The sequence below is a fragment of the Chlamydotis macqueenii genome, chromosome 8 (assembly GCF_036417535.1).
Source record: "Chlamydotis macqueenii isolate bChlMac1 chromosome 8, bChlMac1.mat, whole genome shotgun sequence".
Lineage (NCBI taxonomy): Eukaryota > Metazoa > Chordata > Aves > Otidiformes > Otididae > Chlamydotis > Chlamydotis macqueenii.
Window position 1 is genome coordinate 19506711 of NC_141563.1, and position 25357 is coordinate 19532067.

General features: G+C 35.4%; 1 protein-coding gene across 4 annotated transcripts in view; it reads right to left on the reverse strand.

Moving 5' to 3' along the window:
• FNBP1L (formin binding protein 1 like) overlaps nt 1–25357 on the reverse strand; it is a 55860-nt gene that overhangs the window by 21235 nt on the left and 9268 nt on the right. For 2 of the 4 annotated variants that reach the window (XM_086753371.1, XM_086753370.1), the window contains exons 2-3: nt 7902–7963; nt 4952–5067 (exon numbers count right to left, since the gene is read on the reverse strand). In XM_086753371.1, coding sequence (XP_086609497.1) covers nt 4952–5067; nt 7902–7963 — 178 coding nt within the window. Of the gene's footprint in view, nt 1–4951; nt 5068–7901; nt 7964–8369; nt 8416–25357 lie in introns of those variants that run through there. The other 2 variants (XM_086753372.1, XM_086753373.1) reach the window with 2 other exon arrangements.

Consider the following 25357-nt stretch of genomic DNA (forward strand, 5'->3'; position numbering starts at 1 on the left):
ACAAATCTATTCCCTTTGTCATCCTATGGGGTCCTTTAGATAACACAAGATAGAAATCTACAGCATTTTCAATGTTTTAAGTCACTTTCTAGAATCATGTATTTATAGTATTTTAAAACTATTGCGTATTGACTACATATGAAATAATGAGCTCTTTATTTAACATCCTTTTCATGCATGCAACAGCTAGCAAACAAGAAAAATGCAAATGTATGATCACTGTGTAAGATATCGATAGCGCACGCTGTATGCTATAGCCGTGAGCACAAAACTCCATGCCCAAATTAAGCTTTCAGTCTACATTCAGGTACAAGATTTTAACCATGGTATCTCCAAATCTTCAATAAGGACACTTCCAGAACAGAAGAGGCAACATCTCTTCTTAGGAAAGACGTTACATTTTGCCCTAGACCAGTGTTGTAAATACCAGGTTTTCAGAAACCAAGAACATCTCTAAAAGCCAATCCATGCGACCAGCACCTTACATAGCATCACAGTCCAATTTCTGAGAACACTGATATGAATTCATTTGCTTCTCATACAATACAGAAACAGCACCTTAACAAACATATAAACTACGTCACCTACTCCACCCTAGAGCATAACTAACACAGGCATACGCTGCCTACACAAACAACTGCAAAGGATCTGTGGTGACATATATTATCACAAATATCCCAAAAACTGTGGTGAACATGAAACAAAGCTACAAAATTTTACAGACGTTAGGGATAAGAGGAGAGAAGAAGTTTTAACTGAAAAGATTAATCTTAAAAAAATGGAATTTGAGTTTACAAAGCTGAATATCCTTGGAACTGTCAAGCATTCGTATGTTTTGGCTTGTAGAAACATCACTATAAAAAACCCTGACATATCCATATTTGGATAATAATCAACAGCGTAAATTCTCGGCTCAAATCAAAGGAAGGGAGATTTGATAAATGAACGCATATGGTCATAATTTGTGTTCCTAACTTCACATTTGAGCTTACAGGTATTTTAAAAAATATTTCCAAGATTGCATATGAAAATGTGGTAGCCATGTCTCAATTTGACTAGACATATGCATCTATTAATACTGTATTTAGAAAAAAAAACCCTCACTTATATACAATAGCATGCAGAAGGAACATGAAAAAATACATTTGCTCAGATTAACTAGAGATCTCCAGAGATCACAACATACAGTTTCAAAGGAAATCACTCAAATAGTTCAGGAACAATCATCACTATTTTCTTTAAACTGACAATAGAGAAGCACACCAAATTCAGAAATCTTATTCCGCATGGCAGCTTCGTATATAACTGCAGGTATAACTTGTATTACTGCCTAACGTCACAGAAGTGGAACTTCTCTGTCTTCTCAAGTGTCATAATGCTTCAGACAGAAGAAAAAGGGTGTGAACCTCCAGAATTATGTTGTGTGTGATGATGTGGAAGTAAACAAAACAGAACTTCACCTCACCCCTTTTAAGCAACAATGCTGATCAAAAACAGCATCTGAGAATTCAATTACAAAATTCAGGCGAGAGCCCAGTAATTTGGCACATACTAAACCTATTTTTTTCCAATTATAAAATAAGAACAAATTAAACAGTCATATAATTAAAATGAAATCAGTTAATCTACAATGCATACTGCAATATGTTTGTTCTGATTCACTTCCCCTTAACTCAGTAACAGCCTACAATAACTTTCACAATCCTTGGGGTAGCACAACACGTTAGCTGAGGCCTAAGCTTACCAAAACCTAAGGCTGTTTAGCAGGGCCTGTTGCAATAGGACAAGAAGTAATGGTTTTAAAATAGTGGGGAGCAGATTTAGATTGGAAATTAGGAAAAAATTTTTTACAATGCGAGTTATAGAACACTGGAACAGGTTGCCCAGAGAGGTGGTGGATGCCCCATCCCTGGAAATGTTCAAGACCAGGCTGGATGAGGCTCTGAGCAACCTGATCTAGTTGGGGATGTCCCTGCTCCTTGCAGGGGGGTTGGACTAGATGACCTTTGAAGGTCCCTTCCAACCCAAACCATTCTATGATTCTCGTTAAGTGAGCTCAAAAAAAAAAAAACCAAAAACCAAAAAACAACCCCCCAAAAAAACCCCAAAACAAAACAAACCACCTTTTTTTTTCCCAGAACAAAGTATATTGCAGAGAAAGACAAGACAAGCTCTATAGACAAATTTTTTTTGCTCCATACATGTCTGAAGATTCCTCAACAGTTTCAATTTTGCTTATACTTTTTCCTCAGTATCAAGAACCTCCTATCAAAGAAGAATAGCAAGGAATGAGTTGCAACCTAAAACCAGCATTTGGACAGGATTCTCATAACTTATCATTTCTGGAATTACTCAACTGCAATAACTGGATACACTAAGAATATAGTGAGTTCACTCAAACAGTTCCTCATGTGCTGCACATGCATCACTTATCTCCTAGAAGAATCAGAACAGCTGTTGCACCTAGGAAAGTCTCATCACAAAGTCGTGAAAGTACTTAAAGAAAAAAAAAAAAATCAAAATGCAAGGGTATACACAAAGTGAATATGAATTTCTGCCAGGACACAGATTCTAATTTGTGAAAACTGTTACAAAAAAATTCACTCACATTTTCATCCTTTGGTTTAAGTCTATCAGAATAAAACCCATCAACAATCACAACAGAATGTTCATGGCCCACACTGAAACTAAGACAGAAAAAAAAAACACCACCACCACACATCACTAGCATCATCTCCCTCATTAAACTTCCTTTTTTCCTGGTCTCCCATCCACATACTAAGAAAGCTGTGGAACTACCAAGAGGTGACCACTCACTGCACTGTTTATACATCTACTAAACAGGGGCATAATAATCTTAGTTATAAAGCTCATGAAAAGAGTCTCAATACTCTATTTTGCAGATTGTATTTCATTACAAAAGGAAAAAACACTGAGAAACTAGAAATTTCTATTAGAGATATTAATATATATCTCACTGAACATATGCTGCCAGCATTAAAATTCACGAGAACCACGCTCCATCCCCAAGATCACCTCTCTCAGAACTTCCCAGGAGCAAGCTGCAGGATGACTAACTCTTCTGGAAGTGAAAATTTTGTTTGATTTCAGCCTCCCTTGGAGCGTCATGATTGTTTTACATGGCTAAAAACATTGAGTGTCCTCAAGAGCAATGATGGCTGAAATCTAGTTGTTACCACAAGACAGTTCACTACTAACAATTAATTCTCCCCCAAGGAACGCACAGGCAAGAATTATTGAGCAGTAGCTTCATGAACTGGTCTACTGGCAGAAAATCAGTCACCCTCTCATGTGCGTGCTGTCCAGACCCTTTTTGGCAGCAGGCACGAAGCGCATGCATGCACTGTACAACACGTGTGCAGCAAGACCTGTGCTTCCCAAAGCAGTCATACGTACTGCACACGGACAGTCAGTCCAGTCACCTGACAGAAAGGATACTTGAGAAAACTCTTTCATTTTTGAAAGACACTTTCAGAAAAATCAACAGTTTTACCCAAAAGAGTAAAATGTTACACAGAGAAAATTTCCTGAAGTAATGCTGTGGTGTCTCATCTTGCTAGCTGTGGAATTAACCTTTAAATACAATTAAGCAAAATGGCATTGTTCATACTGTTCAAGGAAAAGATCTGGATAGATCTGTGCAAAAAAAATACATTTCCATTTTTAAACAAACAAACAAACACAACCGAAAACTGGGCTGTGAACTGGTGCTGTGCATGCTTCAAACTTTCCTTTACCTCCTGAAGTTCTTCTATGCCAGCTTTGGAAAACTGGTATTTATTTCCTTCCTTTTAAGAAAAAAATTCCTTCAGTAAAGTAATGGGGTATTACATTAGTTGAATATAAAAAACTGGATCAACAGAAACTGATAAATAAATCAAAAAGGAAACGAGCAGCCTAGATAGAAAGCATCCATACCCCCAGCTGTGAACCCCACTACTGCATTTATGAAGGAGGAGATTCCTCAACTCTGTATCTGGTAACGATCTAGTTTGTCAACAATGAGATGATGGAAGACACCACAGGAGAGAAACTGCTATCAGTTTCAGTCTGACAAGGGCTAGGCAGCAGCTTCAGCTGAATCCTCAAAGGAATTAAAGACAGCAAAGATTATGGTGAAGGCCAAGCTCACAGGAGTGTCTTACTTTAAATCTTGTTCTTAAAGCACTCTGTGCATCTTTTGGTTACAATCAATCCCACTTTATTCTGAATAACATGCTCTTCTGTCATTTTATTGCTGCTACTCTTCTTGTACAATCCTTGTACGATCCCTGATGGGAAATTCCCACTGGACCGAAAAGATGTTTCACTTGGCACCAACAGGAAGTAAACTGGAGAGGTAAGACAAATGGTGGTTGGGTTACAGCATCACCCAAGAGGATAAGATCAACTATGGAAAGGGTGCACTTTGAGAGCAGGAAGATCTGCTGCTTTCTCAAGTTCTACTCAATGATTTCAATCGGATTTCTTAACACAATGTAGGGTAGCTCTTGCCAATTCAACATGAGAAATTAATTACTAGCAGAGGCTTGAGGCTGGTTGAACACACACACACACACACAGATTTAGATAAAGCACTTTACAACAAGCATGCTGATAGTCAGCGGAAAAATATTACTATAGTTTTACTTTGAATCTTAAAATTTAAGTTTTAAACATTTTTACTTCCAAGATTTGAAGGGTAAGTGGGAAGACAGAGAGGGAAGAAGGCAAAAACAAACAAGCAAGCAAGCACATACCCAAAGATAATTTTCTGTTCCGGACTAGTAAAGAAAAACTTGTCTGTCATGAAAAGAACTAGTGATCTAATTCACTCTGTAAATGCAAAACGGTCATTAATCATGACATTACATACTTGCCCATCATCTGATACAGTGATTTTAAGTAACTGTTAAGATTCTTTTAAAAAGAAAAAAAAAAACCACCTTACCTCAGTTGTTTTGCATAGTTTTGCTCAATTTCTATCCTTTCTTTCACAAATTTTGCATATTTCTCCAAGAAGTCAATGCCCCACTGTGTATGCTTGTCCAGGTTATCAAACTGATCCTTTAAAAACAAAAGGAAATAAAAATACCCAGAATCAGTTAAGAATCACAGCGGCACCAGAAACAACTTTAAATTTATTTGCCTTGTGCTGTAAGGGAATGCTTGCTACCTGGACAGAAGTTATTCAAGTTATAAATCATGTGTGTAATGTATTATCAGCCTATACCAGAACAGTAAGCTGTATAAGCAGGCACAGATCTATCTCTTTCTGTATAAACAGCTCTAAATACTTGCATTTTAAGTTGTACGTGTCTCTGATCACTTTCACGATGCAGATGTCTTTTTTCCCCCCTAAAAATTCTTTAATTCAAAAGTGGATCTTTTCCACCAAGATAACAAAGACACAATCGAAGATGGGAATTAGGTAAATAAGAGACTGTTCAATAAGATAGATGTGTTTTGGCAGTTTTAAAACACAGTAAGTTGCAATTTCATTGGATACAAAAAATTACTTCTACTCTTATGATTCCGCACTGAAACAAAAATAATATAAATTATAGATGCATTACTAAGTTGGGTGTAGTCTGCACAGGAAAAACATTTATTAAAGCAAATCTATATGCACAATTCATGATCAGCTCTAGCAAGAGATTCCAAAGAAAGCAAACCTGTCCTTAGCCATTAAGACAGTTACAGCAAATCAAAGGCACAAAACAAAAAAAAAGAGAAACAGACAAAATAAACCATGCTTCAAAAAAAAAAAAAAAAAAAGCTGGAGGATTTTTAATCCATCTTCAAAACCAATCTTTCACTGTACTCTGTACTGATCAACAGGTGGAGGATACAGTAATTAGGACAAGTTGAAAATTCAAAAAACAAGTGGAAATATGGGAGTTAGGCAGGAATGAATAAAGGTAAAATAGCAAATATTTTTAGTCTAGAACATATTTTTAATTTATGCCAAAAAATCTGCCATAGTGGAAAAATCAAGGATTTTAGCTTAAGAGAGCATTTACAGTAAATTTTTCTTAACAGTTACTTAGTAATCCAAAAATATAAGCAACTGCAACATCAAAGTTTGTGTCCTCTATATGCTGAATTCAGACACATTTAACAGTAAATTTAAAAAATAAAAACTAGAAAAAGAAAAAAAAAAGGTAAAGAAAGCATTTAAAGGCAAAGTTTAATTAACTTACACAAAAAAAACCTGCGAGGGATGTCTATCAGAAGCTGTGTCTTGTAGCTTCAGTAACTTGCCTAAACCTAATGAATTATGTTGACCTCTAGCATTAGGAATTTACGTTCAATTTCAACATACAGTAGGGATGATTTGAAGTTAAATTAAAAAAAAACCACCAGAAAATGCTGCAGGGGCTTAAGACTCAAGGAAAATGCAATCATTTAAAAAGATAGCAAGACAAAACAACTATATACAACCAATAAGAATAATAAAAAAACACCATAACCAGATTGAGGTTGCTCTCAAATTTTGCCTTGTGGGTGTTAGTATCCTACGCCATGAACTAATGCCTTGAACACTTCAATCCAATGGCATGCAAGTACTGCCAACCAAAAGCACCCATCCTGGAGCCATGTGCTCCTGCCTCTGCATCACTCTCTCCACCAAAACCACAACTGCTTTCCCTCACCTGTTCCACCACAGAACATACAAATAGCCAAGAGACAGGACAGAAACCAAAGATTTTAATATATTTGGGGAACCACGGCCTGTATCTTACATTGTTCTGGCACGCCCACTTTGCATTAACTGAACTTATCCACACTAAATATCTTTTGTCAAATAAAGTGACATTCCCTCTATTGCTTTTAGAATAGCTGTATACGCATTGTTTGTGTGTGGGAAGAGGGAGGCAGTTACCACACTGTAGCATCAAACCACTGCTTCATATACGCGTAAAAATACATCACCAATCTCAAGCAGCCTTTCTTTTTTATATTCCAGTCATTTTTGTACTTACTCTGACAACAGTAACATGGCGCTCAAAAGAAGTTTCAAAAAGGTGCTTTTGGCAAGGAGCCAACATCCAATGCCATGAAGAAGAAGTGACTTCCTTCAGTGCCCAGCTGAACAAAGCCTTTGCTGTCCTACTTAGGCTCTTTAGTCACAAAGCTCTCACTTGCTGCTAAGATTTCATTAGCATTACGGAACACCACATTACTTCTGTTTCCAAACATCTAACCAGAGAGGATGGCTTTCAAAATATTTTATTCAAACAAAAAAGGACTCCGATGGCCAAAATTAATTCTCTGTTGCTAATACGAAACTGTAATGGAAAAAGAAGGAGTAAATTTGACATGCTATTCTTCCCTCACACTTTACTACAAGTATTCCTTACTGACCGAGTGCCAAGAACTCTTCCTTTCCTCAATTCCTCTTCTTCATCTGATTCTAGAAACCATACACACTGTGCAAAGACAGCTTTGCAGGATTATCCCATAGCCCCACAAAGGAATAAAGAATTGGTTACCTCCATATATGAGGAGCATGCATAGAATATAAAAAGAACAACCTGAATGGAGTAAATTCCATGTAAGAAGACTATTAAACCCCATTAGCTATCCTCACCATTCTGCAGACCTTTACATTAGTCCGGCTCCTCCACCATTATTGACATCTATGAAACTACTCATGGATGCATTAATGATCGCCTAGACAAGGAATGGAAATCCTAATTTAGTGGGCCATTAGTCCACATTTACTGAAATTAAAAAAAAAAAAAAAAAAAAAAAAAAAAGGTAGTAGTACATTCCCACTCTTCTGACATGAGACAACCTCACAATATCAGTTTGTTCACTGCCATTTTTTGGTCAGCAATTATATTATGCACTACCTTAGAATGAAGCATACAGCATGAAGAATAAAAAAATAATACCTTCAAGAAGCACCAAAGTGCTTTTTTTTTAATTTGGCTTTTGAATGACCAAAGTTGGATGCCTAAAAAAAAAAAAAATGCAAGAAAATAATCTACAGATTATTTCTAGATTTGTATTCAAAATAAAAACACTATAATAAATTCTCATATAAACATTTATTCCTTGGGTTAAATTGAACATACTGATGATGTCTCTTAAGTTCTTTATAAGTCACATATGTACTGTAGAAAAGAGCTCTCAATTAACAGATAAAGAAAACACATTAAGCAAATACATCAGCTTTGCAATTTTTCAAATTGTCTATAAACAACAAACCAGTGAATGAAAGTCTGCAGTCACAAAAATCACTGTACACTGCTCAATAATGACACTGAGATAAACGAGCAAAAAATAAAGGCAACATCAACAAATAAGCAGAATGGAATGGCCTTTTCAGAAAGGCTTCTAGAGGCAAGTCACAAATTTACTCGTGTTCAACTTCTTTCCAGAAGCATCCATGTTTGAGCTCTGGGCCTCAATTAAGCAAAAAGTTTCCTTTTCATCCAGGAAAACACGCAGAAAATCTTCCACACTGCTACAAGGGAAATCAAATCAATCCGCTGAGATACAAGCCAAGCCAAGCGGTATCTTAAATGGAGAAAAAAAAAGAGCACAAAAATCAGGCAATACTGTACAAAGGAGAAAATGGACCAAATAGTTGCAATAAAATTTAAGCCTGGAATTTCAAAATAAACATATCAATGTATTAATTTGGCTGGTTCCTTTATAAGAAATGTGAAAACTGCATTAACTACAGATCAGCAAAAGGTAGTTTAAAAAAAAAAAAAAAAACCAACAAAAAAGGGCACATCCTACACCTTGATAGCAAAGTATGCTCTCAATATTCCGAGGCAAATATATATTGCTGTTTTTTTAGTAACTCCCTACACCCCTTAACAGCTGAGCACGCATCTTTTTTGTAAAAAGCTTTATTAAAACTGCAGCTGACTATTATTAAACTGATTAACGTTAGCTAATGGATGGTGGCCCTAAGTAGAAACTGCCCACTCACAAGCTGGAATGTAGTCCAAAGTCTCTACATTATAAACAAATATATCTGACACTTCAGGAAATTTGTAGTAGGTCAACACAAACTACTCCCAATGAAATGTTACCTCTCTAAATTCTACTTCAGATTCTTTACTGGAACCACAGACCAATGTTACAAATACTTCAGGTATGCAGCTCTAAACTCATCAGGTTTTGGAAGATATCAGGAAGCTTCACAGTAATAGCAGCTGAAGCATCAAAGCAAGAAGCCAAGCTGAATCAAATCTGCACCAAAGACAAAACAGCCTCTCCTGGGTTAAATTCAACATGTGCTCTCCCCCTCTTACAGACAAGTGTTTTTTCTCCAAACATTCCTCAAGAACCAATAAAAAGAAAAACTTAGATGATCTCTTCAGAGGAATGAGCATGAAGGGAACGCTACAGCATAAATATCAAACTTTCAGTCTTCCTAAAGCTATCAGTAGCTAGTCCAGACACTGGTTTATATGGGAGTTTCAAACAAAAGGTATTACATCAGACTGAGATTTTTAAAGCATCAATGTTCCCAGCTTTCGACAACTTTGGAAAGCATTTCTACTTGCATTAAAAACTAGGATTGTAATATCAAATTCTGAAAAAAAATTTCCATTTTACTAAATGATTCCTCTACAATTAACTCTCGTTTACTGCATCAGTATCAAATTGCTGATTAGTCTCCACCTCGCTAACCTCCATTTTGATATCTCCAGACAACACAGTTGAAAACCTTTAAACATAGACCTACATCAACGTACAAGTTTAAGCAATCTGAATTAATTACTATAGTTAAATAAAACTGCATTATACTTAAAATAAATTATTTATTAAATAATTTTATTTGAAATTCTCTCAACTCAATTGCACATCATTATTTCCATATTTTTATCTGACCACAATTTTAGTCTGCAGCTACCCAACTGATCTTTATTTGCAGTTTTGAAGCACTGGCACAAGATTTTTTTTTTCTCCTCCCTAATTCTTTGTTCTCCAGGCTGCATAGCTTGGCCACTCTAAACTTCCCATACAGTGAGTGGGAGATTAAAAACTCAATCCTGTATTTTCCTTTCTAAATTCTTAACACTTATGCAGTCCAGTATAGGGAAATACATACTATACCCTGATGAGATTCCACACAAAAAAAAAAGTGTTCAGAGCATGGAAAAGCAGGAATCAGGTCTTGTTTAGGGAAAAAAGTCAAAACATTTGGCATCAAAAAAGCCCCAAGTGCATTTGTGGATAGAAATATTCTATTTTATTATCACTTTAGAAAAGCAACAAATTACTTAACCACACAACTGCAAGTAATTCAACTGAGAAAACGTGGCTGATTATGTAACTCAACATTGATCACATTGATCTTGTTTACTCAGTTAAAGCCCATAAGGGTTTCTCAAGTGAACCTGAATTATGGACAATTTAAATGATAGTTTAAATGTTGCATGATGTCCTTCCTTCCTGCATCAGCAGTACTGCAGAAGACAAAAAGACCTAACTCTATTCAAGAAGTTAAATATTTTAAGTTACAAAACATTATAAAGTTACTACTTCACACATTAAAATTTCATCTAACTCTTCTCCTGAAATATCAGAAATGTTTCTACGAAATATAATGCAGCCTATTTTTTTTTCTTTTTTTAATAAAAAAAAGCCTTGACCTAAATTCAAACAACTCCAGGTAAATTTATGTTTAATTATCTCATTTATTTATTTATTGTAAAAATAACTTGCAGTGTTTCTGCAAAGAACTACTTGATGTGCTACATTAAAAATTATGGGAACCATAATTGGACATAAATACATTAATGAGAAGTCATCAGTACAGTATACCTTTCCCTATTTGTCTTCAGGACAAATCAGATTATAATACTGTATTTTAATTAGAATATGTTACACTAATCTGCTTCTGAGAATACATTTCAGTTTTTCTGCTCTTCGAAATCTCTTCAGTGCCTAATTGTTTTTGTTTTCTACTTTTGTCTCTATCTTTACGCATTCCTGCTTCTTTTTCTATCCTAGGATAACAGCTCTTCTATTTTCCTGTCTGAACTAATTAACACTTCATTCTCTCTTCCTGTCTGCTTGTTTTTATAATTACCAATTTGGTCTTCTGTTCTTTCTCTTTTTCTTGCAACTGCAATGTGGTTCTTCCTAACATGCAGACAAGAATTGCTTTCAGCTAAACAGTTGTTTATTTTTTTAAAAGCATCCAGTTAGTTTTACATCTAAAAACTAACAAAGAGCTGTTTCTATACCAAGAACAAAATAGAAAGTGTCTTGCTTTTCTGCTTTCTACGAGTTCTGGATTGTTACTTCCAGACTAACCTGCAAATTATAACTCATTCCCCTCTGAAAGCAATCTGTGTATGTTAAGAGAGTGGAAAAAATGTGTCTGTGAGCAAATTTAACAGCTAAGCATTTTATAGACTAGAATATCAATGAGAATATTCAGAGCAGCAACACCAAAAGCCATAGCTACACTGGAAATAAAGTAGAGGCTATCAGAGATTAAGAAGGGGGGGGGGGGGGCGGGGAATTACAGGTGCACATACATAAAACTAAACAGTACTTTGCATTTTAGTTTTATATTAAAACAAAAGTTCGGTATAGACTGTACATGCAGGATAGTATGAAAAAAAAATACCAGTCTCTTGAAGACAAGGAAAAATAATTCCTAAAAATAACTTCTGAAAACAGTCTGTTAGCTGACCTTCAGAATATGGAGCTATTTTCCTTGCAAGAATTAAGACACTCGTGTTAACAGTAAACTGTATGTTGCAGCTTGAAAATATTTAAGTGAGAAACTCCGCTAGAAATGCAGACTTCAAGTGCTTGATATGCAAAAGGAAAACAATGGGAATTAAAAAATTAATTTTAGCTAGATGAAATACTACTTTGCTCTAAGGTATAAAGAATTAATAAATTCATAGCATGAACACAGCATGAAAAATACATTTGCCTGCTAAACATTTGGATACGTTCTCAAAAAGCAATACCACTGTCAACTTTGATTTTAAATTCAATTTCTCTAATTAGAGAAATGTTTGCATGATAAAATGAGTAAACAACTGAAAAGTGGCACTGAACTGCTGGAGATCTCGCCATGCTGTAAGATAATATATACAGTAAGTAAGGTTTCTAAAGTGAAGCTAAAAACAGAGAGTCACAATTGAGGAAGAGAAATACAAAGTCTATGCTTTTCTCTTTGAAGATCTTCTCAGAACAGCAGCAAAGGAACTGTTTTGGAAACTTTTGATGGAAAGCCAGGTCTCGCACGAGAGCTATCTTGTTCAGCAGCTAACAACTTCATAGGTATGACAGACACTTATTTTCCAGGGAAGGAATCTACCACAGACAGAACAGGCATAAAAACATTTGTGACTGCTTTTGGAATGAGCAGCCAGAGCCACAACAGAATCAATTTCTGCATCTGGAGATCAGCAAATCAGCTGAAAGACATTAGAGACTGGCATCAGAGATCACAGCTGCGCACTCCAGCTCACCCATGCTACTGAATGTATCATCAGGACTAACGATTAGATTTTAACAGCATTCATTTCCTACCAGCAGAGCAAATTGATGAAACAGTTCACAACTGGGACAGACTAACAAATTGCCTCCAGAATTCTTCAAATAATGGATGAGCACCTTCATATGAACTGAAGCAGTGTATTTCCCCTACTGTATAAGGATGCAAACTTAAGTAAATAAAAACTCAGTTCTTCACAAGTGTACCTAATGGTCTGCTTTCTGTTTTTCTCGGGGGACTCGCACTCTGTCTTTCCTTGGCAGGCTCACCGCCTGCCTCACTCAGCATGGAGGGCAGTTTCCTAAACGCACAGTCGTCTCCTGCTCAAGGAATTCCACCAACACAGTGCATAGTAGCCAGAATATGGTTACGGGCATCCTTCCTCTCTGCTAGCCATCACAGCCTCTTCACATTGTGTACGTATCTGCTTTAATTTAACATCTTTATCTACAGTTAGTAAGGAGGTAAGATACTCTGTCCCAAGGAAATAGACTTCCTTAGCACCACTATTTGAGAAGAACACACACACATATAAAGCAAATATCACCAACCACACACCCCTGGTTGCAGTATATAAGCATACATAAAATACATACCAGGAAAACCTACCTTGAAAACTCAATCAGAAACCACTGACTCAGCTTTTAAATAACCCCTTAATCTCATTAAACTTTTAATTGGCAGTAAATTTGTTTAAATAAACAATTTCTGATTTTAAAAAGTTAACCAGATGTTTTTCACATATGATATTTATGAAGACCCTTAAAATATTTGAGTCTTACTTGCGTTTCAACCAAAGCTTAATTCTGAAACAAGAATTCTCCACTTAGTTCTACTTTAAACTTAATTCCTACTTTAACACACATCAGACCAATTTCAAACAGCTCTGTCCAAGACAACAGCAGATCACAAATCATATACATTTTTTGAGCATCACTGGATTAAAATAGTTGCCACTAATACAGGGACAGTACTACACTTGCCTTGTATATACAAATGATATAATTATGTCCACTCCCCTGAACACCAAGACATCTTATTTTCACCGTAGCCAAGCCAGAAAGCAGGCACTGAGTCTTCTGAGAGTGGCTGAATACAGCTAATAATCAGACAGAAGCATAAGTAGATTTTAGTCCTAGTTATGTCACTTGCAAAAGGAGCCAGGAAGATTTCAAGTTTAACCATAAATGAAATAAATGGGATGTGATGCATCACAGTAAAAAAATATAACTTTGTACACTGCTTAGAGATGCCATTGCTCATTATAAGAAATACCTGGAGAAAATCCCATCTCTACAACAACACTGGAATAACACCGAGTATAAAGTAGTGGGACTACACATCAACGAAGCAGCAGAATGTTGAATATGCTGTACAACCAACAGCCATGAGAGGCCTCACGTGAAGCAGAAGTTCTGTACAAAACCAGCCCATTTACTGCATGACTAACACTGGCCTGCAGAAAATCTGCAAGAATAAAGTATGTGGCTTGGAAAACAATGCTGCAAGATTTTTATTTTTGAAAAATTGTGTAAAGAATCATTTCGGTCTTCAGTTAGAGAAGATTATTACATAGTTCGACACTCAGTGTACAAGGTTAATATTTTAGTGTACGGGTAACCAATCCTTTGGTGAAACTACTGAAAACTTTAAAAACTTTTAAATGCCTCTCTCCAAATTATAGATAGTTCCACAATATTATTAAAAACACATCCACAAAAAACCAAATGAGCAAGCAGCCCTGATACTCTCCAGTTCCTGCATGTGACTTAACAATCTGTTTTGGGATTCTAACGGATCTGTTTTGTAAAAACTTGTAGGAACTACTGCCAGCTTCCTCAGAGAAGGGTTAAGTTCCTGCTCTGGCCAGTCTGGCATAGCGTGTAACAAGTACAGTATGCACTGCTTTTTTCCTCTCCGTACACCATGGGAGTGAACTTAGAACACCGTGCTCAAGAAAAGAAGGTAGTGGTATCGATGTTACAAAGCAAAATAGTTCCCTGAGAGTAGGAGGTTACTACCCTGGAGCTATAATGACAATAAGAGAGGTACAGAGGAGACAATAGGGGAAAGCTAAAGGTTCTGCAAATGGAACATTATTCCAGAACACCCAGATGCCATACATCACAAATTTAGAAGAAAACAAGTTCCACCAGCTTTGCTGCTCATTCTGTTGCAACAAGCCTGCATCCGCTGCTTTGCAGGACACATTCATTGCTTATCAAGTTACATCTCCATCCCTTACCTGTACATGCACAACTCTGCACAAGCTGTATTACAGCATGTCCACTTGCACTACCATGAAACCCAGCTTACACTGCACTAATCAGTGACACAAGTGACATAAGTAAAATAACTATTAGTTTGCATATAACTTAGAGTCTATAGTATAGACTACTACAGTTCAGAACAGTAATAGTCATAGCTCTGAACCCACCAAAAAGCCAAGACGGCTGTGATAGCAACCGATACAAATGTAAAACAAGGAAGTACTTTCTGCCAGCTGGGGGAGACAAAAAAGAAGGGAGTATCAACTTCCCTGTCATCCAGATATCACTTCCTCGTATTTATGTGCTCAGCTATCAAGTAGAACACTCTGAAGGATAGTGTTTTTAATGGACTTAAAAACCATAAAGTGTTTAACAAGTAGGATGCACTCATCCAATGTGGAAGAGTCAATCTGGTGTGTTTCACATTTAAAGATGCACACTTAAGCCTTATCTTAATGGAAGAAGTAGAAAGAAAAAAAACAACTTTAGTATGGGTTGAATCATACTGTTTATCATTCTGACAATTAGAACAAATATAGTATAAAAATATCTATATAGAATCCAAGCACTGAGTACTAGCAGCAGAACTTCAGTTTCAACACACAGAGAGCAAGGTATATCCCTTAGAAACTTCTCATGTGTATTTAATAAAAGTGCATGTTACTTAGAATACTAAACACAAACAAACAGTTCCTTAAACAAACTATCTTTCATGGCACTATTTCTAAACAGTAATCGGGGTAAACTATGAACTCATAAAATAAAACTTATATCACAGAAATAAACCAAACATATCCTGGTATTAACTTTCAGATCACTTCTCACAATAGGTGAGATTAATAGAGCCAGTAAACCTACAAGAACTTGGTACTGAAATAATACATATTGGATTCTTCTGGTAAAGGTGACTCTTTTACCTTTAAACACAGACATAGAAATCCAGACAGAATCTCCTTACTTAACATAGCTCTAATAAGCTGTTTCAACTACTCTCACTATTCCTAATGTAGGTTCACTGTAATAGGGTGAATGCAAGTGGAATATAAGAAGGTATTTCCTAGTGTTATTATCAACTCCCATCAGATAGATTTAAGAGGAAGGCATACGCCTTACATCTGTTGCTACTGGTATTCAAAAGACTCAACCATACTATACAGATTGTCATCAAATACTTGCTCTTCTAAATCACTCAGAGTAAGATACTCATACAGAAGTATTCTGATCAGGACTTCAATTTTATTGAGCTGAATCAATTAGCCTTTTGTTGTTTCAGAAGGGCTGTAAATACTAACAGAATTAATCACCACAGACTGTTCTGAGCACACTCACCTCCCATTAAATAGGAGCAGACACCGTGCAATACTTAAGATCAGAGATCACTAGGGATTGGTTAGGTAAACAGTGACAGAACTGGAAGGCTTGTCTGTTAACTGATTCACCATATGCTGTTTATTTTTCTCAACTCAACAGATTAGGGGATTTTTCTGTAAAAAGTCCTACTATAAGGTGAACTTCCCTTTTCAGTATCACCTGTGAATATTTTAGTGTTCAAGAGAAAGAATATACAAGCCACATCTTTTTCCCTTAATATCTTGCGAACAACAGTAAATACTTTTCAAAGTACTTGATTACAAAACCAGATCCATATACTTAACAGGAAAGTAACATGGCAGTAAACAAGAGCCTTCCTACCTTCTTTGGAACACTATTCCAGATAAAGATAACACCCGAGGGTGGGGAGGAAAACGATGACGGACACACAAAACCAAACCCAACAAAAAAACAAACCCACAAAAATCATCCTGTATTCGCAATGGAATCTACTGCACTCATTGTTTTTAAAGCAAAACTCGTAGTAACATTAACATAACTTAATAAAGAATTTAAACTAAAACCAGATGTTACTACTGGCATCTCCAAAATAACAGAATTTTTCAAGGTTTTGTGATTCAGATAACATTAAAATGTAACACGATTCTGCTGTATATCAGCCTATGTCAGAGTTTTTGAGATATGAGCCTAAAGATATACAGTAAAGTCCTCTTGGACTTCAGAATCATAACCTACATCGCAAGAATAACATTAAAACTATTCAGAAAACATTTTTTCTAGTAGAAATGTACTTTCTTTGCAAGTCAAATACTGTTCCCTGTCCATGTTCACAAGGTATTTTTCTTTCTCCAATACTGTAAATTACAAATGAAATTAACAGAGTGGTATAATTTAACCATAAGCACACGCACTTGCATTAGAAAAGTTACATTTTAAAAACAGTAGAACGTCAATAGACATTGAAGTTGCATATACAAAAGCTGAGTACAAACTTCACTGTACTGAAAAAACACTCTGCATTCTTAAAGTGTCATAGCTACGCTTCTCATTCTTTCCGAAGCGTTCACAAAGTCCAAACTCAAAACAGTTCAATTTCATATTGTTTCTGTGATCCAGCATAGCAATTACATCAGTATTACAAAGACACTGAGCTCCATAAATATATTCCACACCATCACAGGAGTTCAATATTGAAAGCGAGCAAATTGATAGTATAATCAGTGCAAATATTTCTGAAGCAAGACAAATAGTACTCACATTCAGGACAGAAGCAAACACGAACCAACAGGGTCACATCTGGCAATACTGACACCAGATTGCATCCATTTATTTTTCTTTTTGAAGAGTCAATTCTTTTTGAGAGCAAATCAAACAGCCAATGTAAAAATTAAAAGGTACTTCAGCAGGAGCCTACCTTCTGCAGCTACTTCCTTCCTGATTAAACTAATAAAAATGCAAAGGTATTTGCACTGAAATTCAGGAGAGATCAGAAAGGTACAGATAAACAAGCATTAAATTGAGGGGCTTTTATTTGTGACAAACAGAATAATTTCTTGGGATCAGTTTTTAATAATCTTCTAATCTATTTGTTTTCATCTCCTGTCCATCTACTACTACTACACTTTTAATTCCTTCTGTAAACCTCTTTTGCACAACTTACCCTACTGACATAACTTCACTTTTTACTCAATAGGCAGATATCGAGAACCTTCTCCCTGCCGTAATGAAGAAATACTCTGAGAAACCAATTTAACAGCAACATTTTAAGTACTATGTTAATTCTATACTCCATGCAAAGCAGTTTATTTAGTTTATGACAGCCACAGAAAAACTGCTACTGTAGTAAATAATTAGTAGGTCTCTTTCCTAATGACCTTTTAGTATTACCAAATCAGAAATAATTAACAGCAAAACAGTTAAAACGTGCTCAACAACATATTGGAGATGTAGTTCAAAATTCAATTGTGTATCAGCACAGTAACTCACTACAAATCACAGAACCTCCCTTTCAAAATCCAGTTCTAAACAGAGAAGCCTATAAAACTAACACTCCTTACTACACATCAACCTCTAGATAAAAGAAAGTGGCACAGACTTTTTCTTGCCTAAAGACCTGGAACCTCTCCAGTATTACATGTCATTGCCACGTCACATTCTTTACGTCCTATATGGAAAACGCAACCATTTGCAAGTTCATTATTCAACAGGAAGCGCTATTCATGTCTTTACTAAGTACTCATTTCACTAAGTCCTCAAGGAATTAAAATAGCAACATATTAAACAATAAGTGATAAATCTCAGTAAATAATCAAAGTTCTAGGAACTGTCATAAAACGCTAAATAAATACTGAGAAATAGCATCAAATATTGAACAAACCATGAAATAATGACAAAAATCACAAAACTGTTTATTTTACATTGAATAAAACTCTTATGTCTTTTCTCATTACATTGACTCTAAAGTAGAAACCATCTAATTGCATATGGGAGTTCCAACTTTGTTTTTAACATTATCAGCTTGATTAAAAACTCACTGAAAATTGATGTTTCATATCTGGGGAGCCGTAACAAAACCATTTTCAAATCAATAGTTAAAGCAACTGTATTTGTAATCAAAAACACATCAGGATTTTGTGGTAGAAAAAATGCAAAAGAAGTACCTTTCCCCCTGAGTATATTTTTTAATTTCATAAATCATTACACATCAATGTGGAAAATCATGCCTGTCTTAAAATTGAAATCAATAAAAACAAAATAAAATTTAGTCATTTTCTTATCTGTGTATCTGAATTCAATGCATCTTCAGCATATAATGGGAAATTAAAGCAATTAAAGACACTCTCCAGCCACTCATTTTTTCTGATGAGAATGATTTAGAAAGGAAGCAAGTAAATCCCAAGGAAAGAGCTCAGACACGACTAAGGGCGAGAACACTGTCATAAATTATTTTTATTTGTAACTCTTGTTACATATGATATTACAAAACAGTCACATGAAGGATTTATTTCACAGACGCTTTAAAATGTTTGATAAGAATAAGCAAAATTATACTTCTACAAGAGCAGAACATGCAAGACATTTAAAAACATCACAGGGTTTACAGTGACAGCAAAATTTTTTTTCATACTACAAGAAAGCACAAGCAAAATATTTAACTGATAAATTGAGATATATTAAATAGTATTTTGTACTAAGCTTAAGTATCTCCACTCTCCAGCTTCAAAGTAAATTAATAAACTGAAACAAATGTAGCAAAACTGAATCAAGTAACAGTCAAGAACCTATTTTTAACTTAACCTGCCAGCAGTATCCTGAAACACCTCTTTAGCAATTAAATCCTCAAAGTTTTTACTTCAGAACACTAGATTTCTATTTCTTTATTCTGAAGCAACTTCACTCCTCTGTGAATTGAAAATAACCTTGTACAGTCTAAAAAGATTTATATAGGGAGAGGAAAACAGGAAAGAATACTGCTTACAATCTAATCATCCTATCTGAAGGAGTCATCCAGAGAACTAATTTTAGCTCAAGTCATTTAAATGAATGTGACATTGATAATAATGGCATGAAAGAGAAGATTAATTATTAGTATTTCCCAAATTGCCAAAAAAAAAAAAAAAAAAGCCTATACTGTAATAAAATTTATTTTCAGCTCTGAAAGTTATATTGGACTTGGTTTTATTCTAAATGATAAAAACTCAGTTTTCAAATTAGATTATATATATACAGGAACCAACTAACATAAGATGTGTCCAGCATTAATACATGCTATGGTTCTTAGCATCCACCTTTATGATTGTCACCATCATTAGTTTCATTTGTTCTATGTGTATTTTAAAATCATGCTAAGATAAAATATACTAATATCTTAACAATCATACTTTTATCTAACTCTGTCTTGAGTGATATGGAACTTATTTGCTCATGAGATCTGCAATCATCTCATATCAAGGATTCTAAACTCAACAATAAACTAAAGTGTTAATTAAAATGTTTTTTTCACCATGCTGCAAGATAGTTTTCCCCATTTCAACAAACAACTGGAGAGATTACACAATACATTTCCCACCACATCTGCACAGTCATCTCAGATTTCTGAACCTGCGTATCTTAGAAACAACGCTACTCATTTTTACAACTGTAACGCGCAAACTAATAATAGCTTTTTTGCAATAAAACAGATTTAACAGGTAAAGAACTCAAATGGACACAAGCAGATTTCCAGTAACTACAGTAGAAAACTGAATAGCAATAAAAATGGGCCACAACATTGATAAATGCACAACTAGCATACAAACACAGAGGTGAAATCAGGCATATAAAATCCCAGAGAAAATACTGAATATAGGCGTTTTTTTCTCAGGATATGACTTAGGATTCCTAATAATTATGTAGAGTAACAGGATAACAAATGTAATTAAAATAAACTACTTGCAGTTAAAACAGTAAACTGTTTACAGCCAGATGAATGTAACTGGATGAGTCGTACTACCTTCTGTGTCAGCAAGTATTAAATACAGTTTTACTTGAGATGTCTTTCCATATACTGCCCTTAAAGTTTAATGCCAAAAGAAACTCATAAACTGCACATTTAAGCCCTATATAAAACATATCTACCATTGTTTCCACTCAAAAAAGTTAAAGCAATGACGGCTACTGAAAAGTGTTCTTCATATGGCAATACTGATTACGAAAGACTGCTGAAACCTTTCTAAGGTGTTGCAGATGTTTTTATACCACATAACAGAGATTATAAACTACAGCTCATACAAAGCCCAGAAGAAAACTGCACACATCAGAAAGCATGCTGCACCCCAAAAGATCACCTCCTTATACCTCACTTTACAGAACTGGTACTTCCTTGTTAACTTGCCATGCTAACTCTTTATTCATAAAACAGAAGTTAATACTAAGCAGAAGACAGATACTAATGGTGTTGAAGCAAATGAAATGAATTTTAACTCTAAAGAGATAAAAGACTACGAATAAAAATAACTTAAGAAGATAGTCTAAACAAACTAAAAATGAAGTAAATTGATAGGAACTTCTAGCAAATTCAGATAAAAAGAAATTGTTTTCAGGAAGAAGAAAAGCAGAATCTCACAGCAAAAAACTGCTTAATATGTTAGGGTGCTGTTTTCTGGTATAAACGTACCATTGCATTGGCTTATTTAGTGGCAGAGAATACTGAAAGATCCTCAACTCTATACTTATGACAGAAATACATGATTTTTACAAACACTTTTCAAATGCCCTCATCAGCTCTCTACAAAACATAACATCTCAAAAAAAAAAAAAACCCAAAACAATCTCTTGCAATGACGTTAAACTCCATACTGTACTACCTTGAGATAACCAAAGTCAACTAGAAATACATGAAAGATCTGCAAAGTGCTCTTGGAGAAATGCTTTAAAACTCACCACCTGAAGTTACAGATATGGAGATATGTAAGGTATTTTTGCTATGTAGAGGCAGTTGACTGCACAATTTGTGTACTCAAAAAGAAAAACCCCTTTACAACATATTATATATTGTTTTAGATTGATTGCTTTAGGAAAGATGAAACCTGCAAGCGCTTTCCTTTTTATTTCATTACCACGACTAATAACAAGACAAAAAAAGTATGCATCACTCATTCCTCAGTGTTTAACAAAATATGTAACCAGAACTGAAGAGAAAGTATTCCACAACAGTCATATGGTGAAATTAATTACCGAAAAGTCACCTATAAATCCACTGAAATTATTAACAAGTTTGAGGGTACACTGTATTGAGTAAGAGGAATTAACAACCTAAGTACCTAAGAAAGGATAGGAAGAAATGACATTATGAAAAGCTACGCTTTCTTCCTAACAGAGTAACTGGTACCAGTTCTAAAAGTATCACAAGCAACATCCAAACAATAGTCAGATTATCTTGGAGATATAAGAGCACAATCCTCTTCCCACAAATGAAAACAAGTCAGCAAAAAGTTAAGCCTCTTTTCCAATGACCTAAGGTAGAAAAACAGTCACGAAAGCCACAAGCTTCAGGTTTGACTTAAGGTCTGATTACGTTTGCATGATAGAAGTTTGAAATGCTAAGTACAAAGTACTACAAATAGTCTATCAAGATCATAAGAAACAGTTTCATAGAAGGTCTTTGTTAGAAATTCACTGTTCTCAGTTTCCCAGCATCCAGTATAGATAAACTAATAGCAGTACTCCCACCAAAAGTCTGTATAAAGATGAAACAACGGCTCTTCTTTCAGAATTAAAACTCAAGACCGAAACTTGTGTCTGAAGCACTGCTATTCCATTGTATCTCATTATTGAAAAAAAACATGAATGCTGGTCATTCAGTACTATCACCTTCAGCTGATTACATAGTCTCTCAAAAATTGTAAAGCATTTCATACAAATTATGTCAAGATGTATTCATAACACAGCCCATAATTACAACCTTGCAGTATAAAACAGACAGAACACGGAAAAATGTTTTATCTCAGAATCACTAAGCATAAATACCACTGGCACCTCATTTTTAAGAATTTATTTTAAACCTCTAAGGAAATTACTTCAGTTCAGCTATCAAAATTGCAGTGAAACTAAATGACATGCCCTCAGAACCAAAGTAAATAAAACCACTCTATACTGAGCCATCCAAGCAGAAAGAGCAGCTAGTGTACGCAGCCTGTCGTTGTTTTTGTTTACAACTACATTTTAACATACAGAGCCAACTCCTGGTTTTACAAGACTCCAACTCCAGTCCACCGACTGGATGTTTCTTCTGGTAAAAACTTCTCCGTCACATGCAACTACTCCTACCCCAATATTTCCCCTCTCAGAAATGCAGAAGATAAAGCTGCAACCTGGAGAATCACGCTTGTATTGTTCAAGTGCTAGGCTAGTACCTGGGTAACTGCAACACTGCTCCGGGAAAGAATCATTACACTCCCTAGCACCAGTACTGAAGTAAAAATGTTTCTTACAAAGCCGTTTCAGAAAGAAGTTGCCCTTGTTATTAGAGAGAGATCAGTTAGGAAAAAAACGACTCAATATTAATGGTGTCTCGAACTCAGGGAGATATATTTAAAAAATCTAGGTTATATGAATGCAATACTTCAGCAGGAACGAGAATAGGACAAGGAATGCAAAAATGCAAAGCTTCTACAAAACAGAGAAGCAAACAAGCAATCTAAACCAAAACAAATAACCCTCAACCCCTAAAGACTTGATCCGATCACCACACCTCTTAATAAGCATTTCAGTATCATGCCAAAAAGTCAGGATACCTCACAAAATTGCTTGGCTTGCCTCACATAGTGACACTTAAGTTTCATGGAACTGTACAGTCTACATTCCCCTCGCATTACTTATGAAGTACAAAAATCTCAGGCATTTGGATTTTCCCGATAAGTTACTTTCAAGAAACTCATTTTTCCTCTTTTAAATATGCCATCTTCTTAGATATGAGACCTACCAGATATGCCAGTCTGGTTTTTCCCATTTTACTACAACTTGCTGAAGAGTCTTTCAATACAAGTTCATTCTTTTCTTCCTCTCCTCCAATTAAATTTGTAACATCTTCCTGACCATATTGCACAGATCTCAAGTGTCATTATCTACTGCTTAGCAAATTTCCCAGAAAACAAAAAACATAACTAAAACTTTTAATTGGATTAATTCTAAATAATTTGAGAGTAAAATTTTTACCATTAATAAACACAAGTACTAACCTACATCCTTGTTCTACCACATCCCAGTTTACAGCAATCAAAGCCCATAAGCCTGAAAAGTGATCCCATTAAAAACATCAGCAATTTTTGCAGATTTAAATAATGCAGTGCAGCAATTACCATCTACAGGTGGAGTTAGGAAGCTTAGATGCAAAGTGGTAAATCAGGATATACTGCACAATTCAACACAGAAACACTGGAGGGGTCAGGCACGGTAAAAATAGAAGACTGTCCTGTAAGATTACCTTGAAGAATGCATTAGTACTGTGATATCACTAGAGTATCTGCAGATTTAATCAGCTTTGCAATTATCGCCTCTCTTAAAAAAATCTGCTCTGAAAAGCTCCTGGTATACAATACTCACTCTCAAGGACATTAATAAGTTTCAATGATCCTGTGAGACCTCTGCTCAAAAAATGAGCAAATATCAGTAAAATTAAATATTTAGGCAAGTATCTGCACTATCAGGATCTAAACAAAAGTAGATCTCAGGGGGATGAGAGAATCCATACTTGACTCTTCAGAATAAAACTGTTTTATCATCAGTCCTCATTAATGAGCCTTCATACAGTTTTCCATTTACTAATCATTAACTTAAACTTATTTTCAGAGAAAAACTAAGATGGAACATGTTTCATTAAAATCTAGATAACGTGTATCATCTCTTATCAGCTACAGCACTTTATTGCTTTGCACCTTTTATAAACTAGGGTCTTAACCTTTAACTTTTCTTTAACCTGAGCATTGATTTCTTTCCCGAATGTCCAACCTATGCTCTATCCTAAGGCTTTTTAACAATTTCTACACCATTTTTTTTTTAAATCAGGCTTTTTCTAACCATTCCAATAGCTGCAATCTATATCCATTTCACCTCTCTGTTACAGCAACATCCTTTTCTCTGGTATTAAGAGATTATAATTTCAACCGTATATGTTTCTTGAGTGTTATCTCCCTGTTTCTTTGCATCCTTCTCTACTGTACCAAACACTAGCCTGTAACCTCACTTTCAAGGGCACTGCTGGCTAATTCCAGCTCTACTACCTCATTACACCCAAAGGATTACTGTTTGCTTTTCACGAAACTCCAACACTCCCTTGTATATTTCTATAAGTATTTCCTGCATTCTCTTAAATTGCTTAGTGCTAATCCCCTGCGAACATGACAAAGGTCCACCTCATTGCTACCCATTGCTTGCAACGCTTACCAAAAGAAACAGTTAAGATGCTGCAGTTCACTGTCCTTCACACTGAACAATATTTGGTTTTGCACAATTCTGTCATTTGGCATGATCAGTAAATGACCTGTCTTCTCCTGGAATCGAAAGTTAACTGAGTTAGGGATGGTCTTTATACTCTGTGTTTGCACAGAACACAGCACAACACAAGTCCACTGTGTGACTAATGGTTCTAGGCACTAAATAAATACAAACATGAAATACACTCCAACTATTGATTACAAATGTCAAATATCCTAAGTACTCCTCTAATTGAGACTGATTTCATATAAATAGGGGGGGAAACTGCAGGAAAATTAGATGTCAT